Source organism: Meriones unguiculatus, chromosome 11 (assembly GCF_030254825.1).
Source record: "Meriones unguiculatus strain TT.TT164.6M chromosome 11, Bangor_MerUng_6.1, whole genome shotgun sequence".
Classification (NCBI taxonomy): Eukaryota; Metazoa; Chordata; class Mammalia; order Rodentia; family Muridae; genus Meriones; species Meriones unguiculatus.
In genome coordinates, this window is record NC_083359.1 from 95,027,256 (window position 1) to 95,047,020 (window position 19,765).

General features: G+C 41.6%; 1 protein-coding gene across 5 annotated transcripts in view; it reads right to left on the reverse strand.

The window, feature by feature from the left end:
- Positions 1–19,765, reverse strand: part of Rgs7 (regulator of G protein signaling 7) — a 377,413-nt gene that overhangs the window by 37,468 nt on the left and 320,180 nt on the right. For all 5 annotated transcript variants that reach the window (XM_060364733.1, XM_060364732.1, XM_060364729.1 and 2 more), the window contains exons 8-9: positions 19,664–19,740; positions 19,472–19,553 (exon numbers count right to left, since the gene is read on the reverse strand). In XM_060364733.1, coding sequence (XP_060220716.1) covers positions 19,472–19,553; positions 19,664–19,740 — 159 coding nt within the window. The remainder of the gene's footprint in view (positions 1–19,471; positions 19,554–19,663; positions 19,741–19,765) is intronic.

The following is a 19,765-nucleotide window of genomic DNA, read 5'->3' on the forward strand; positions in this document are numbered from 1 at the left end:
GGGGAGATGAGAGCAGCCATTAAAAAAAAACAATGCTTATTTTAAACGTGTGCAGAGGATGAATTAATTGAACTCTACATCCTTCCATTGAAAGCCAGGATTCTAAGTCAATTTGACTTTGTATCAAGTGGGATAATTAACAAATGGCCTCAGAAACTGTGTCAGCCAACGAAAGCGTGAAGTGGAAAGCACTTTCTCCCACTGGCACAGATCTGACTGGCAGTCCAAAAGAGAATTAAAATTTCCATCCTCAAGTTTCAGAAATTATGATCTCTTGAGTTTGATTAATGAACCATTAACAGACATCTAAAACTCCTACTCCAGCTGATGGTGTTAAAACACTAACGGATTTATAAGAAAGGACTGATTGTAAAAGCAAACATTATTAGAGGCCGGATCCTGGGATGGATATGTGTTTTATAACCTAGCTCCCATCTCAAGAAAATAAAATCTGCCTACTCAGAATTTCTCATTAATGGCCTAAATAGTTAATATGATAAATTGACAAGAAAGACCTGGGATGCCTGTCTCTGTGAGCTATTGCAAGCTCCTAATATTTCTACTGTCCCCCTCTTTTTTTTTTTTCAGTCAGCTAAAGGTGAAAGTGATTCCTGCAAAGTTGTCTGGGACCCTTCCAAATCCTGAAGGCCATGACTGAGTGTTGGTCAGCTCTGAATAACTATTTCCAGAAGTCGGGCACCGAGGTGAATGAAACACTGAACAGCATTTTTTGCGTTCTCTTATTTACTCAGGGACATTTTTTTTTCTGTATCTGATCAAGTGTGAGACTGTGATTATAAAATGGCGAGACCCTGAAGTAGCAACATGAACGATTTCTCAATAACAACCTTACAGACATGGAGTCATCACAATACAGGAGGGCAAAGCCTGTGTTGATATAGTCCATGATAGAGCAGGATATTTCTGACATCCATTCTTGTGCACTTTATGTTACATGCGCACACACACACAGAGGCAAAGAGGGAGGGAGGGCGGGAGGGAGAGGGAGGGGGAGGGAGATGCTAAGCGATTTTTTTTTTATCCCAACAAGACCACTGTCCTTGATATTAAAAAGGAAGCTACTAGGCTGGAGAGATGACTCTGTGGGTAACAACACTTGCTGTGCAAACATGACAACCTTAGTTTGGATCCCAGCACCAACCAAAAATCACAGCCTGACCATGTATGCCTGTAGCTCCGGTGTGGTGGGGTGCAGAAACAGAAGCGTCATTAGGGTTTCCTGGCTGCCAGCCTAACTCCAGGTCCAGGAAGAGTCCCTGACTCAAAGGAGTAAGGCAGAGAATGACAGAGCAGGACATCGATGTCCTCCTTGGTTTTTCCGCACACATGCACTCAAGAAAAGCACATAAGTGAAAAAGGTCCTGCACATTAAATTTTTGAAGCTTATTTTTAATGTTCCAGGAATGGGCAGCATATGATAGATGATATATTAACCACAAATTGGTTTTCTGTAGAACCATGTGTATTTTCCCATTATGATCAAAATAACATTATTGTTACTAGGTGGGCACGCCATCAAAGTGTTCAAACGTACACCATTTGCTTAGCATAGCACTTTTGGATTCAAGGAGTAAGAATGTGCTATTTACATTGGCCTAGCACAATATCCGAAATCAATCCCAATGATGCAAGAGTGAATAATTCAGCTATGTTGTAATATTGTTGCAATAGGATTTCTTACAAGGTAGAAGTTAATACTTCAGGACTCAGCCCCAAGCTGCAAATGAGAAGACCATCAGGAAATATCACTCTCTGCGGTGGGTGTGTATCCCATGAGATGCAAAATGGAAGCAGTAATTCTCAATTCAGAATTGAGTAGTTCTCATTATTGATATTTTATTTAAGAGTCTTCAAACCCCATTGAGTTCCTTAGTTCCTTTCAGGTCATACTACATTTATTTAGTTATTTATTTTTGAGGTGCCGAGGATAGAACGTGGAGCCTCACCCTGGCTATCCACATACTCCACCATGGAGCTAGAGCCACAGCCCACATGGCAGATTCTTGTTAGGTATGGTAACAGACGGTGTCTCAGGTGAACTCAGGATAGCTATGTTGGTGAGTGACAGCAAAAGACAGAGATGGACATATTCGTTTCTGGGAGCTGTTGTACAATGGGCAGACAAATTTCTAAATGATGCTTGAGTGGATCCCCAGTTGGGAAGGTGGGAAGTGGGGTGAAAGGATGAGTAATCAAATACCGAAGAATTCTTTGGGCAGTAAAATGTCTTTGCACAATAACAAATGGCAAATGCATGTCAGTATGCATTCACCAAAGCCTGCAGAATATACATTCACAAGAGGAACCTGAATTTAAACTGTGGCTTTTTGGAGATGATTTATCAACATGTGTAACCTTGGTTCTAAGGAGGACTGTGCTGCACCTGTGGAGGAAGAAGCTAAATAGGAACTCTTCATATTTTCTTTTGAATTTTGCAGTAAACTTAAAAACCCTCTAAAAATAACCTCTGTCAAACAGCAGCAAAAAACAGTAGAGAACTCACAGTTTAGAATTTTTGGTTCAAGGGCTTTTAGGCCATTGAATACCCTAAACGTTTTTTGCTTTTCCTCTTATCTTATTCTGTGAAGGTAGAAATTAAGGTAAAATCTGGATGGTCTCTTGGAGGACAACAAAAACTTACACAATATAAAATATAGGATCTATGGAGAAGGAAAACTGATTAGTTATAGAGCAGACAAAAATAATTTTAATTTTGTAGATACTGATGTTTGCGGTGGCAGTTTAGTTGTATGCCATCGAGGCTGAATAAAAACAAACTCCTCGTGGCTACTCTCAGTCCATTCACAAGGCTCACAATGGTTGTGATAATGAATAACCATTATAGGTAAAGGTTAGCAAGTGTGAACACCATCACATATTGAAATTAACCTTAATTTATGATAGCAGCCTTAGAATCAATAGTCTTCAATCACGGGGGATTTTAGGATCCTCCAAATGGGAAAAGAGATGGACCGCCCTGTCTTTCCTACTTGTACTGCTATAACAAAATGTCACAAGCTGGGTGACTTATAAACAATAGAAGTGTCTTACACACAACTCTGCAGACTGGGGAGACACAGACAAAGTATTAGCTCAAGACTTGCCCAAGCACCTGCTTTGATCTTCATAGAGTGGATCACAGAAGAGGTCTCCTGTGTATACCAGCTTGGCCTCAAACTCCAGATCCTCTTGCTTCTTCCACACTCTGTCGATACACCTCCACATCCTGATGAGGGTGACTTGTCCTGTGCTCTAGCATAGTGGAGGTGAGGGAGATCTCCCGGACCCACTAATGCGGGCGGTGCCCACATGATCTATGCAGTTCCAAATGGCCTTACGTCTAATACAGTCACCTTAGAGGTTAGGATGATTTTGAGAGTGGGCCATGCAAACGTTCAGGCTGCAAAGGCTCCTTTATAGTATATGTGTACAGAGCGAAATGGACACTTGAGTTTGTGACAAGAAAGATCTTTGTAAAACTTGACACCTTTTAAAGACCAATCTTCTTTTATCAATGCTGATTTCCTAAAGAGGACATGGTAAGTGCCATGTTCCTTAGGGATGTCTGAAGGAGGGTACCAAGGAAAGTTTTCTAGATCACACACTATTATTATTGTTGTTATTAGGGGAATATTAATATTAGTCCCCAAATTGTGAGTTTTTCTTTCATCCTGAGTGGTTAAATCTAAAATAATCCCAACATATCTCTGCATACCTATTCAATCACATCCAGGTAATGTAGCCATTTTTGCTGTCTCCTAGGCAACAAAGCCCATGAAGCTAGACAGCTCTAATTTTTTATGTTTCTGAGTTGTTTCATGTTATGACATTGTTAGTGCCTGTGTCTTCTAGTCAGTTGTAACCTTCTGTGATCTTCCTGGCCTGCAATTCCAATTGTCCTCTACCATTTGTTAGGTGGCCGCTGATGCAGATCAGGAAACTGGATAGGTATGTTAACAGAGGTCTCATATTTTAGCACTGTTCCTAGCTTATCACATCAGAGTCATAACAACTTCTTTGGTCAAGGCTTTCTAAGCTTACTTCTCCACTAATTTTGAACAGAAATTTATTTGCTATATATGAGGTAGGAAATATAAAGACTGCAACAGTAGCCTGTGAACAAGTTTTCATGGTATCTTTCAGAGGATCTGCCAGGACAGAGACATGATGAATTAGATATTATCAAATATGTATCAGGAGGCTGGGTGTGGTGGGGCACACCAATAATCCCAGCACTCACAAGGTAGAGGCAGGTGGATCTCTGTGAGTTCAAGGCTAGTCTGGTCTATAAAGTAAGTAAAAGACAGCCAAGGCTACATAGAGAAACCCTGTCTCAAAAACAAACAAACAAAAACATGTGTGTGTGTGTGTGTGTGTGTGTGTGTGTGTGTGTGTGTGTGATTCCAAGATGGAAGGCAGTACATCATTTGGGAGCTGAGAGTTTTGTTTTTTGTTATATATATTTTCTCAATCCCTGAAGCATGGGGAGGTTGCCTGAGTGATTTTTTAAAACCACAACCAAATCCGTCACATTGAATGCTTCCACTATTACACTTAGTGTGGGTACTGAGGAACAAGAGACCTTGTGCCTCATAGACAGGCCTTCTTCCCCCACTGTCTCCATTCCAACATCCTCCCTTCCCATTCTTGCTCCAGTCTCCATAGAGCCCTTCCTGCTCATTGCTAGGCTCTGGTTCTTTCCCTCATTTGAGCTGTTATCTCTTTCACAAGATGTGGCTCAGTAGGTTCCATGGCCTCTGATTCCCACATACATCACTCTATCAGAGTGTCACGCTCCCATTAGCCATTTTGTAGATTGAAGATTATGCCTTTTGCTAAAAAGCACCATTTTCAATAGAAAATAATACGAATAAATATAAACAGTACTCATGTTGCGGAGTATTTTGATACTCTGTGCTGGATAGTTTTATGTCAACTTGACACAAGTTGACGTCATCTGACAGAAGGGAACCTTGCTTAAGAAAATGCCTTCATGGAATTGGAGTGTAGGCAAGCCTGTGAGGTGTTCTTTAAATTAGTTATTGCTGTGAGAGGGCCCAGCCCATTGGGTGGTGCCATCCCTGGCCTGGTGGTCCTGCATTCTGTAAGAAGGCAGCTGAGCAAGCCTTAAGGGGCAGGCCAGTAAGCAGCAGCCCTCCATGGTTTCTGCCTCAGCCCCTGCCTCCAGGCTCCTGCCCTTCTTGAGCTCCCGTCCTGACTTCCCCTGATGATGAACAGTGTTATGGAAGTATAAGCCAAATAAATTGTTTCCTCCCCAACTTGCTTTTGGTCATGGTATTTCATCACAGCCATGGTAACCCTAGCTAAGACATCCTCCAAGCATTCCATTGTCCGATTCGATTTTCATTAGCATTCTATCAGGTACACAGGTCAACCGCTACAAATCTAGTTTCCCTGAGCCATAATAACAAACATTCACATGTTGCAACTGAAGGGAGATATTAGGTGGTCAGACCTAGTTTTTAGTTATGATTTCTTTTGATAACCCTCATAATAAGACTCATCTAACCTGGACCCAGATGCTTCCTATACATTCTCCTTTAAAATTGCCCCATCTGTCACAGAGTTACGGATGCAGAGAACTTTTGAACAAGTCGCTCTTTTTAAATGACAGTGTAAGCTGTTAAGAAGCTTGTGAAGGCTAATTTTAATTGTCAGCTTGACATAGTCTAGAATCACCTGGCGGGGAATGTCTCAGTGGGGGAATGTCTTCATTGAGCTGGCCTACAGGAACGTCTATGGAAGAGTGAGAAGGCTCGGCCCAGTGTGGGGAGCACCACACCCTAGGCAGCCCAGAGTGGGGACCACCACTCCTTAGGCAGAGGGTCTTGACATGTGTAAGAACAGAGACCCAGGGCTGTGAGCAAACAAGAAAATGAGCATGCGGCCACTTCTCTAAGCTCATGACTAGACACAGTGTGGCCAGCTGAGCTCCTAACCACCTTAACTTCCCTGCATGAATACACTGTAACCTGGAATTGGAAGCTGAAACAAACATCTATCTTTGGGTCAGGATATTTTATCACAACAGTAGACATGAAAGTAGAACAATATCAATAATCATAACACACACACAAACTATGACTACAAAACAGTGGCAGTGCTTGGAAGAGCCGGTGTCTTATTTAGGCTTTGGCACCTTCTCAGGCATGGGAGTGGCAACAACAACACCCTTCTTATATGAAATGGTGTTTGAAGTACAGTCAGCACAGTTTTGGACAACTAGAAGCTTAGTGGCAGTTTTTCACCTTTTCTCCATCCCAAACTCTAGCAGTCATTTTCCCCACCCCCTGCTCCACCATCTATGTGGTTCAAAGAGTCAAAAGAGTCAACAAGTTAGAAACAAACAAACAAACAACCTGGAAAGAGAAATGAGACAGAATGCAACATTTAATTCACATAAACATTGGTCATGGCAGTTCAGAGATGAGGTGTGAGATGGTGAACACGTTCAAGGCCATGGTGGAAATTGGACAGAGGTCCCTGCACATGTTAGTCAGCAGCTCTGTCACCAAGCCACACAGTCAGTGTTTGTGTTTCCTGCTCCTACTGGCAGTTTCCACATGTCACTTCCCAAGGTGCTGACCGTTCTAATAAAAGGGTCTTTGAAAAACTGTAATTAACGGCACAGGCATGTGTGTTGGAGTTTCTGATAAAGTTTTTGATTGTGGGTAGGTCCATGGAGTTCTTGAGAGGGAAAAGCAGAACCAAGGAGAAATTTGGGGATGTCTGGATTAGAGGGAGAGTGCTTTTACTTATTTATATCACTTTAAAATTTAATTCATTTTTCTGAGGAAAACTGGCACACATTTGAAGATGCCCGCTATTGTGATTAAGGGAGAATAGGCTGTCTTTCTTTTCTCCTAAGAAAAATCGTGCAATTTGGACATGGAAGGGGTGGTGTAAATGAATTGGAAAGAAAAAAAAAAAGAATTCAGACTCAAATGCTAACTGCTCTCCATGAAATTGGAGTCACACTGGCTCTGTCAGGCCATCAGCACAGAGAACTACTGTGCCCACTCGGCCTTCCCTTTGAGACTATGTTCCTTTGCTTCTGTGTATGCACATTTTTTTTTCAGAATCTTTGATATGATTTCAGAAAGAGTTGCAGAGTAGTTCAGAGGAGTCTCTTTAATCCCGATTCTTGAATTGTTCAGATTCTGTCCTATGTACCCTTTATGTCTATATTTAAAATATTATCTGTGGACCCTTTTCTGCTATATATAGTACGACTGACCCAACGACCCAGCTTCCAAAGAGAATATTGTAGGGAAGAAGCCCTTCCCACTTGCTTAGACCCCAGGCTCTGCAGGCTAACAGTGATGCTTAGGAGCAGGGTCGTCCTCTACCACCCCTTCCGGAAGTTAACTGTTAACCCTCAGGCCCTTCTCCCAATATAGCCCCAAGCACTATTCACACTCTCACTCTTTCAGAAGAAACAGGCTAGAAATCTGGGCACATCATCTTGAAAAGTTGTCAATCTGCAGGCTAGAGAGACACGACTTAATAACAGGGAAGTGGTTTTTATGCTCACTCTACCCATGGCTCACATAAATAGCATCAGATATTACATAATAATAGGACACTGTATCTTGAAATCTATTCAGGGATAGAAAGAGCACATAAGATAAAAGATGTAGCTGGGGAGAGAGAGCGAGAGAAAAAAGGACACTTTCACTCATAAAGGCTCATGAGAGCCATGCTGTCAAAATATTTTTTATTCAATCCAAAAGAACAGATGTGAATAATAGACAGAATGGGTGTTTCTTTTTCCACAGCACAAAGGAAAGATTAAAGTTTGAGTTAACACATCTTTAGGTTTTTCTCTAACAGCCGAAGATACCAAGAATAAGAGCATGGACCACTGATAGAGAAGCCCCCTGGGCCAATTTGGCCATGAAGGATGAAAGACCTCATCATTTCTGTCATCTTCAACCTGAATTGTCTCCCATGGATGCTGCAAAACTGATAAAGCAAAGGTTATAATGGGAATGTTGCAGAAAAAAAAATGTTATGGAAGACACTAAAGCTGTTTTAGTAAGTTTCTAATGAGCACTTGACATGGTGTGTTTAAGTTGCACCTCACCTCACACGTAGGATCAAAAGGCCTTGAGATTTACAGAGTATTGTGTTCGTCATTTCGAGACCAGGAGTAGATGTGCATAAAGGCAGGCCTGGTGAGAGACTGAAGCTTCTCCATGGAGGTTGTACGCATTTGGAAACAAAGGTCAGGTGTTTTACTCATGATGATGATTTGCTCTCAGTTCTAAGACAGCCAACTCAAGAATCTTGCTTTCTCTTGTTGGTAAACTAACTGTCGCCCTACAGAGTCACAGCAAAGAATGGGTAACTCAATGGTTTCAAAAAGCTGTTGTTGCTAGAAAGTGCTGGTGGGAACTGATGAGTATTATAGATATGGTTAGGCATCCACATGCACGGTTGGTCTTACGGATTTTGCAGAGGCAAAATCTAGAAGGCATGCATGCATCTTACACATGGTTCGGTTGAATAAGATGCAGTGGACTGAGGAATATTCAGACCAGCTGAGATCATGCCTGAAATCAACCACTTTTAGGAGAGCTTGTTGACTCTGACCTGGCCACTGATATTTGGGTTGGTTCAAAAACCAGAGCTTGTGACAAAAATAGGTATGTGCTTTTCACAACATGTATTTATTTATATTTACTCATTTGTATGGGGGGACACAGGTATGCAATGCGTGGAGATCAGGGGAAAATTTGTGAGACTCACTTCTCTCTTTCTACTTCCATGCAAGTATTGGGGCTTGAACTCACGTCATCAGGCTTGGTAGCCCATACCATTACCCACCGAGCCATCTTACCAGCCACTGTGTATTCTTTGAAAACTGCATGCATGTTTTAGTGTCATCCAAACTGATGCTTGCCAGAATGAAGAGAGAACATATGATTAATTCACTCATCAACTCAGAATATGTGCTGAGAGCGTGCTAGCAGTGATCAGGGCCTGAATGCAGGACCAGCCACTACTGTATGTTCATCATCTCAGTGGCCCAAGTAAAGATCACTCATATCACGTGCCCTCGTGGTCACCTAGTGAGTTTGATTTTCCTCCATTTTATGAGGGGGAAATGTTAGCTCTGCTTTAAACTTGTTAGGATTAAAATTTAGAAGATGCTAACAGCCGTCTCAATGGTACAGTGGGTAGTGGGTAGCAGTTTTTGTTTTTAGAACTCTTCTGCATTCTTCAGAGGATTTGCTGAGAAATAACCTTGCACAGCTGGGACAACTAGACAACTCCCTCTCTCCCTCCCCTTCCCCCTCCACCAACTTTCCTTCTCCTCCTGCTGAGGAAGGGGACTCTTCCACTGGCATTTGCATGGATCACAAGAGGTGAAGAAGATTCTGTTTGTTCATGGAGAACTGGAATTTTCTTTCTCTACTGAATTTTCAAATTCTCTGCCTGAGGTAGTTTAGTGGCACAGCACTTGCATAACGTGTGTAAGGCCCTGGCTTAGCTCCCAGCACAGCAAGGAAAAAAAAAAAAAGAAAGAAAGCAAGAAAGAAAAGAATTCAAATTTTATCCCAATTATCCAAAATTATCTAAATTTTCCTGGGAGCAGTTTTGGTCCATCCTGCTGGCACCCACATTGTACCTGGGTTAGTCAACATCATCCGGAGACCATGGAAGACATTTTAGCATGCCATCTCTGAGATTAGCTGTAGTCAAGGAGGTTTCACATACGGGGTTTCTAGTTTGGGGATAATATGGTGAAACTGTCTGAGGCCTTCTTGTGTGAAGAGGCCACTGTGGTCATCTTCTTGCCATCACCATCCATTCAAGACTATCATTCCAGGTGACTGTGTCACTTCAGGTGATTTGACTGAAGAGTCAAGGGTCGTAAGAGATCTTGAACCAGATCAATCTAAGAAACCACTTCTGAACTCCTGCTTTGAGACCAGGTTTATCTGTGTAACAGAACCCTGACTGTCCTGGGCTGGCCTTGAACTCACAGATATCTGACTGCCTCTGCTTCTGCCTCCCAAGTGCTGCCATGTGTGGCTTTTAATGCAGCAATGGATGGATTCTCAAGCTCTGAGCATTAACTCAAGCTCTTCCGATTGCCCAAAATCTTCCCTGAAGACACCATGCCATCTATATCTGAGAACTACCCAACCCCTTATTTTCTCGTCATTTCTCAAAAGCATTATTTCTGACAGGGGAGGTGGCTCAGTGTGTATCTTGGTGACTTTTTCCTGTTGCTGTGATAAAAGACTTAATCAATGCAGCTTGAAGAAGGAAGCATTTATATTGCTTCACAGACAGTGAGTACAGTCCTTCACAGGGAGGAAGCCATGTGAGTGGAAACTTGGCATTTAGGAGAAGGAAAGTGATGGGCTATTCCACTCCACTCTCCTGAAGTGGGGCCTTTCACATTTTCAGGAGCTCTTCCTATACCAGTTAAGTTAATCAAGATAATCCCTCACAAATAAGGCTGCTACAAACATGGTTGATCAAATGTCCTTATTGTGTACTTGAGAATCTTTTGGATATATGCCTAGGAGTGGTATAGCTGGATCTTGAGGAAGTGCTATTCCTAGTTGTCTGAGAAAGTGCCAGATTGCTTTCCATAGTGGTTGTACAAGTTTACATTCCCACCAGCAGAGGAGGAGGGTTACCCTTTCTCCACAACCTCTCCAGCATGTGTTGTCTCTTGAGTTTTTTATCTTAGCCATTCTGATGGGTGTAAGGTGAAATCTCAGGGTTGTTTTGATTTGCATTTCCCTGATGGCTAATGAGGTTGAGCATTTCTTTAAGTGTTTCTCTGCCATTCGATATTTCTCTGCAGAGAGTTCTCTGTTTAGCTCTGTACTCCATTTTTTAATTGGATTACTTGATTTTTTTGCTGTTTAACTTCTTTAGTTCTTTATATAGCCAGAAGCTGGAAACAGCCCAGATGCCCCTCAGTGGAGGAATGGATGCACAAATTGGAATATTACTCAGCAATAAAAAACAAGGAAATCATGAAATTTGCAGGTAAATTTGCAGGGATCTGGAAAAGATCATCCTGAGTGAGCTATCCCAGCAGCAGAGGGATGCACACGGTATATACTCATTCATATAGACATATAATATAGGATAAACCTACTAAAATCTGTACACCTAAAGAAACTAATCAAGAGGGAGAACTCTTGCTAAAATGCTCAATTCCTATCCAGAAAAGCAAAGAGGCTGGACATCAGAAGAAGGAGAAAAGAGGGAACAAGTCAGGAGCCTAACACAGAGGACCTCTGAAAAGCTCTGCCCTGCATACTATCAATGTAGATACTGAGACTTATGGGCAACCTTTGGACAGAGTGCAGGGAATCTTAGGAAAGAAGTGGGAAATAGTAAAATCTGGAGAGGACAGGAACTCTATAAGGAGAGCAACAGAACCAAAAAATCTGAGTACAGGGGTCTTTCCTGAGACTGCTATTCCAACCAAGGACTATGCATGGAGATAACCTAAGACCCCTGCACAGATGTAGCCCATGGCAGTTCAGTATCCAAGTGGGTTCCATTGTGATAGGAACAGGAACTGTCTCTGACATGAACTGATTGGCCTGCTCTTTAATTACCTCCCCCTGAGGGGGGAAGCAGCATTACCAGGCCACAGAAGAGGACAAGGCAGCCACTCTTGATGAGACTTAATTGACTAGGATCAGAAGGAAGGAAAAGAAGTCCTCCCCTATCAGTGGACTTGGGGAGGGGCATGCATGTAGAGGGTGGAGGAAGGGAGGGATTGGGATGGGAGGTGGGAAGGAACCATGGGGTGGGGCATACAAATTGAGTAAAGTGTAATTAATAAAGAAAAATAAAATAAGATAAATTTTTGGCAAAAAGAAAAGAATAATAAAACAATTCCAAAATTAAAAAAAAAAAAGATAATCCCTCACAGTCATTCTCTGACGTCAACCTAATCTAATTGATCTCTCACAGGTGTGCCTGCAGGCATGTCTCCTGCGTGATGTCCTGGCAAGTTTAAAACCAACAATAATCACCAGAGTGGGTAAGGTGCTTGCAGCACAAGCATGAGGCCCTGAGTTCGGATCCCTACAACCCACATAAAAGCTGTGTATGGCGGCACATGCCTGTAACCCAGTGTTGGGGTAGAGACAGGCAGATCCCACAGGCTCACTGGATGTTTTGTATATCCAAAGAAGCAAGCAGCAGGTTTCCTGAGAAACCCTGTCTCAGAAAACACAAGGTAGAGGGCAATAGACGAAAGCATCCAATGTTGACCTCTGACCTTCACACAGGTGTGCATGGGAGAGCATACGGGAACACACAGGTATGCATACATACATCGCCCTCTCTCTCTTACACACACACATGAATGAATGAGTGAATGAAAGATTAAATACATAAAAAAATTGCCGATATCGCAACATCAGCTACCACCATCAGCACAATGACTACATGCCAGGTAAATATCAAACAGTCACTGCTATATGTTCTCAGTGTCATAGGAGGCAGCTGTTACCATCTACATATCAAATGGTGAGTCTGAAATGTGGAAGCTTTCAGCAAAATTTCACCAAGGAAGGGAACTGGTAATCAAGCCAAACCTTTTTAGCGATAGTTGCAAGTACTGAGCAGTGTCCTACATAAAACAGCCACGGCGGTACTCCAAGTTTCAGTGTCTGAGACAGGGAAGGTAGAAAGAGGGGGAGACAGCATGTTTAATGCTTGACTTGTAGGAGGGGTGGGAGCAGAAGTGAGAATTTTTCTGCAATACATGACTTAAGCATTTAGCTCACGAGAAAATGTTGCTCTCTCCTCCCCCTTTCTCTATATGTGCATCTCTATATTAAGGAAATAAAGTAAATTCTGTTTGAAATTTTTTTCCCTCCCTCCTTTATTCCCTTTCTCAGTCCTCCCCCCTTTCTATACTCCGTCTCTTCTTTCTCCAATTTCTCCAACCTCGTTTTCCTTCATTTTGGAAGAGAGGTTTGAGAGAGAGCCTCACTCTGAGGCACAGACTTCTTCAGCCACCCAAGTTCTGAGACTCAGTACTTAGTACTGAGATCATAGGTGTGTACTTCCCACCTGGCTGATTGCACAAAACTTTTCTCTGTCATGCAGGGGCAGTCCAAAAGCCAGTATTGTCATATTTTATAGTAAAACAGCTGTTATTGTTGCTGATAATAATGCAGATATAACCTGATATCACTCCAAATAAACACATCTAAACCCTAAATCAATATGAAGAGGAAAATGATATAGAGGGAATTTCAGTGCTCTCTTCTAGAGTTTGGGGGTTGTAGGAAAGGAAGAAGAAAGCTCCACGATCTCCCAAATGGAAAGCATTCTCACTGACCCTCAAGTTTTCCTAGAGATCCCCAAAGATTTTCCACCTTTACTGTAATGGGTTTCAAAATTAATTCTGCATCCCCAACAGGTTTCCAACTCAGGCCTCACTGCTACAACTATTGACAAAGTCTCTGGTCTTTCCATCATATTGCCAGGGCTGTATATCCCGTCACATCCAAAGTGAGCTCACTTTCCAGCCCTTGTCAAAGCCCTTTGCCGATCCCATATATCTATCATTTTTCTTAGTTGCTCAGACTCAAAATTTCCCCTAACTTGGTCCTACAAATGATGAATTTAGTCTAAAAAAGTTTTAAAGTAAGTGCCGTGCAGAATGTCAATGAAGCCATCTTCAAAATCGTGCGTGATTTAACAAGCATTAGACATGGAAAGTGTAGGACAGCACAGTGCTTGGTAGTTAGGATGCTTGACTGGAACTCAGGAAGCACTCGAGGCATGTTGTCTTTATTTTGGTTATCTGTCTGAAATATGTCTCTAATTCTTAGTACTCTCATGGAATCTTTGTTGACTAGCATGTATTCAGCTTTAAACTATCATCAAGGGACATAGAGATCAACAGATAACTAGGTTAAGCGCTTTCTGCATCCCTGACCCAGTATTTCTAATATATCTTTCCCACTTCTTAGAGTTCTGAGTACTGGGAGAGTATTATTCTCTGGTAGTTTCCACACGGATTGTATGGAATCTACCTTGAAGAAAAAGAATAAACCTGAATCCCAACAGCAAGATCCTGGCTGGGATTGGGGATGTGTGCCCCTTTGTGAGTGTGTTTGTGCCCATGAGTATGTGTGTGCTTGTGTGATCTTGTGTGTGTGCCTTGTGCTCCCAAGTGTGTTCTTGTGTTCATGTGTGTGTGTGTGTGTGTGTGTGTGTGTGTGTACTTGTTTGTTTTATTGCCACCTCATGCATCCACTTACCATACCCACACCATTTTCAAAGCATGGTGTCCAGAACTTTGCAGTAAACTCCCAAGTAGATTTCCTTCGGCATTTTAACAAAAACTTTTTAAGCTTTGACTTAACCAGATGCTAACTTAACAATAGTGCTTTTCAACATATGAGTGCTTGGATGGACTCAGTGATAAGAAGCTTGGCGAGCATGGCAACACCCTAGGATTAAGCCTCAGAATTGCAAGAATAAAATAAATAAAGCTCCTGTAACATAAACTACACAGGAAAAAAAGCCAAATCCCATATTACCTTGAATAAGCAAAGTCTAGTCTGTTTCTTCCTCTCTGTTCTTAAACTGTTTCTGGGAACTGTATCTGGAGTCCTTGGCAAGTAAAGGGTCCAGTTTAGTTTTTCCCAGAGCAAACACTGACACACTTAGAGAAGCTAACTTTATTTCATACAGGTATTAAGTATAGGAGACGGATTATGTTTTCTAATCTGACTTAGAGATGACATCATAGTTTTAAGAAAATCATATTAAAATCCTATTAGATCTATTTCCTACACCGCTAGGTTTTGATTCACACACTGTATCATAACATCACATTAAGCTGGCGTTGAGCCTGTGGAGATGCTGAGCTGCTGCGGTGCCATTTGCTCATTGTATTCTTGATTAAATAAATGGAACCAGATCAAAACAAGATCAGACAGGCACAGCCAAAGCACCAAATCCCCTCGGCTAGAAAAAAGAGCAAATTTCTAAGGGCTGATACTAGGTGTATATTTTAATTAAAACAGCAGCAGACATCATTGTTAAGATCACACAATTCCTGGTTATTAAAAATAAAAGCATTTTGCATATTTACAAATGTAAATAATTCCAGGAAAATATAATGACATAGCTTTAAAGTTATTGATTCAGATTGTGTCTTACTACTGTGACAATGATGAATATGGGCCAGTTACTATAAAAGTAATATCTAGTACCTGCATGCTTTTTAAGACCCGCGACTGTATCATGGGTTTTTTTTTTCTTTGCTTCTTTTTCTTTCTCCCTCTCTTTGCTTTTTAATTTTTATTTCTGAAACAGAATCTCATGTAGCCCAGGCTGACTTCTGGAGCTTACTGTGAAAGCTTTTGAGTTTTTTATTTTCGCCTTTCTAATTCTGAGGTTACAGGCATGTGCTGCCAGGCATGGTTTTTTCAGTTCTAGGATACAACCCAGGGCTTCTTGCACATGAAGCAAGCACTCTGCAGAGAGAGCTAAGTTTATAGCCTGTGTCATGGCTTTTCAGTCAGCTTCATAAAAAGCTAAAGTGAGGCTGGGCAAGGTGGCATACAACTTTAATCCCAGCAGTCTGAAGGCAGAGGTAGATAAATGGATCTCTGTGAGTTTGAGGCCAACCTGGTCTATATAAAGAGTACCAGGATATCCTAGCTATGTGTATGCATCCTTTCAGAAGGAGACATGCATAGATAGACTTCAAGATTCCAGATGATAGAAGTCTAAAAGTATCCTGTTGTGTAATTTATTCACTGTTTTCAACATTCTTTTCTGATTCTCTTTGTAATTATGAGAACACACAGCCGTTCCTCTAAATAAACTTTCAGGAAGGGCTAAACCTCTATGTCCATCCCTAGAAATGAGTGTCAATCTGTTGTAATCAACCCTAAGGTAGTATGTTGAGACAGAATTCCATATCCAAGGGTTGATGCCAAGCAGGTATCCCAACAACCAAGCTGCCTCTTGATGGCCTCACAAGCAGCAGAACTGGAATACTTTGGAGACAAATAATCTATTTGCTAGACATCCCTTGGCTGAAGACCTGCCTTGCCTCATTTATAGAATGCTGTGTTGAGGTGAACAATTAATGATATTTGACACGTAGGGGCAGCTTGCATTTCATTTGGTATGTGGACAGCAACAACTGTCAGGTTTCCACTATGAAGTGATTCAGATAGTAGTTCAGGAAAACAGACAGTAAAAGGACACAAATATCCCATAGTATTTATGTGGTTGTAGCAGCTACACAGCAGTGGTTTTATCAGCATCTATCTACCCAGTAGAATGTAATCATCAAGGATCATAGCTCTCTTGTTTTTCTTAGAAACCCCAACCAGAATAATTCGTAGGACAATTCTCTCCCTACTTCTCCTCTTCTTTCTGTCCAGCCCCAACAATTTGTTTATTCATTCCAGGACTCCTTTCTATGCTCTGTGCTATTTTATTTACAGGGATGATTATCTTAGAAAGTCCTCTTCAGGGCATGGAGAGATGGCTCAGCACTTGTGAGCACAGGCTGCTATCCCAGAGGACCTAGGTTTTGATTTCCAGAACTCACATAGTAACTCAATTCACCTGTAACACCAGATCCAGGGTAACTGACACCCTCTTCCGACCTCCCTGGGTGCCAGTCGAACACATGGTACACATACCTACCTGCAGGCAAAACAATCATGCACATAAAATAAACAAATCGACGTAAACAAACAACCACAAAGAAGCGAAAACTCCCTCCTTGCTTAGTTAGCATTGCAGTCAGTTACTAGAAACACAGTTCATGCTGGCTGAGGGGACCATCCTTGATGCCAGGGTGCCCTTTCAACATCTCTCTGAGTTATCTATCCCTCAGTAAGGACTCAGAAATCTGCCTTCTCAGTGGCAGGCATGACTGTCAGACAGAGATTACCATTACATAAGTTTGGGACAATTCAAAAACATTTGAAAACTTTTAACGCTAACACATATTACCTCTCATGCAGGCGTGGCCAACCCTTAGGCACACACAGCTAAAGAAGGCTATGAGTCTGGTTAACCACAAAATCATATACAACAACAAAATCAGAACCTAACTTAAATTGGAAGGTGATAATGTGGTCCCCAGCCATGAACTTTGTAGATTGACATGATTATGGTATTGTCATGTATAAAGGTTGCACATATGTACAGGTTATGTGTATAGCTATAACATGGGAACAGTAAATAACAGAAGGTAGAGTTGACTTAGGTGAATACCGCTCTCCAAAGCACAAAAACAACCCATGTCTATTTTTCTTTAGAAAACAGACAGAAGAGATTTGCCTGCCATCTCTGTTTGGGGCATGGAGACTATGGCTTCAGGGTGGCATAAAACGGGTGAATAGGAGAGCATAATTATGTTCAATTGTGCAGACAGGCTCAGGATTTCAAGGCTTTGTTCCCAGCAGGTGGCACTGTTTTAGGAAGCTGTGGAAACTGCAGGAGGTGGAGTCCCCTGGAGGAAATAGGTGAGCAAGAGAAGATCCTGAAAGGAGTTTATCATCCCTGGCCACTTGCTTCTGGGTCTATGTTTTCTGTCCCAACATGAAATGACTAGAGTTCTTGTCCCCTGGCTTTTTCACTCGGATGGACTGAGTCCTTTGAAACCATTAATGTTTCCTCATTATCTGCTCCATGCAAAGGTGAACACTGTAATTTGAAACAGATAATACAGCAAGGTATCTGTAGTTTCTGGAGGCTGCTTTAAGAAAACGGATATTCTGTTTTGTATCCTCACGATGCTTATGAGTGTGATCTCACAATTCTTTCTTCACCACAAGCAATAAAACTCCAACTGTATTTTGAATAGAAAACCAAAAAAAAAAAAGCCCTATTCTTTTGAGAATTCAAGTGACAACAAATTCAAAATAAAACTTAACAAGTGAATTACTGTCTGAATTGAAATACATGCATATGTAAATATGTCTCTAGAGTCCTGCTATTTTGGTCTGACTCAGAAGGTAGTTGAGAGGAAAAGTTTAAGGTACTATAAGCCATTTGTTGTGATCTCTTTCTCTTGTTGCAAACTTATTTATTCTAGAAAAGTCTGTATAAATGTTCTCTGGTGGCCTGTCTATATTTAAAGAAATCCACAGAAGAGAGAGATATATTTTCAAAACAAAAATGAGATTGGACATGTGATCTTTTTGTTTTGTTAATTATTGTTTTAAGTGTGTGTGCAGGTCACACACACACACACAAAACTACACAAGCAAGTATTTACATTTGTGCACAGATTCTGCAGAGGCTAGAAGAGGGCATTGGATTCCCTGGGCTGGAGTTGTGGGCAGCGGTGCGTCCCCCAGCAGGGGTCACTGAACCCAGGTCCTCTGAATAAGAGCAGTACAGGCTCATAACCAGTGAGCCATTTTTCTACCCCATTTCTTTAGAGACAAGGGCTTGCTGTGGTTTGTGAGGCTGGCGTTGAACTCAATCCTCTTGCCTCAGCCTCCTGAGTGCTAATGTTACATGCTTATGGTATCATGCACAGCAGATATGCTATCATGTGGAGGCTAATGACCACGATTAAATACCTTCCACAAAGTTTTCTGGTATTAAGAGCACTCAGTACTTGTTACACTGAGGCACACATTTTGACAAAGAGAAGAAGAACTATGTTCTTATATAGATTCAAAACTGCATCATTAAAAGTATGAATTGGGGTTGGGGATTTAGCTCAGTGGTAGAGCGCTTGCCTAGCAAGCGCAAGGCCCTGGGTTCAGTCCTCAGCTCTGGAAAAAAAAAAAAGACAAAATAAAAGTATGAATTGATGAAATACTGGTGAAATAGCTCAGAATATAAATACTTTTAGCACTGAGCTTGGCATATGAGTTCAATCCCAGGAGTCCATATAGAGAGAATGGACTCCCATAAGGTCATCTCTGACCTCCATAAGTGCCCCATCCCTCAAACACAAAATAAATAAGCAAACGTAAAAAATAAAAAGATTAGGAAGCATTAACTGATTTAAATTCAACGTTATGTTAACTTCAAAAGACACAATAGGCATAAATAAGTTCTAACGAAGAAAATAAAAGCAAGCAATAACATTTTTGTTCTAATGTTCTCTATTAAAAAAGCCAAAAACTGAGACAGTAAACATAAAAAATGCTGTGATATTTGCAGTGTGCTTTTCCCCATCAGGTGCTGATGGCAGAATCAGGCAGCTCAGGTGTCCAGAGTGAGCTGGCTAGCCACACAAGGGAAAAAGCATCTTTTTACAAATATACATCACACTAAGTCTCATCTTATATGGAGGTGGCAATCTTTCCTTAATTAATTCACCCAGACACTGGAACAGACTATGAGGGGACCATGGTGTTTTCTAGGGCACTCCTGTCTTCCCAACCTGAGACATGAATTCACGGAAACATGCTGTAAGCTTACTCACCACGGGCCTGTGGACATCCCAGAAAGCTCTCTCTTGACTATCGAGGATTTTCCTCTCAATTTTGTCTCTCTTCTTGTCCACTCTGTCAGAATGGTAACAATGAAGAGTTAGCAGAGGCAAGCGTACCTACTAACTCTGCACAGAAGACCACAACACTTGAACGAATCTTGCCAAAGACTCACAAGGACTCACTTAGCTTGTGCTTCTGCTTGCATAAAAATGAACTCCCATTTCCGGGCAAATGCTCTCTGCAGCCTGGCCAGGCTCTCCTGAAAGACATGGGACAGCTGAGGA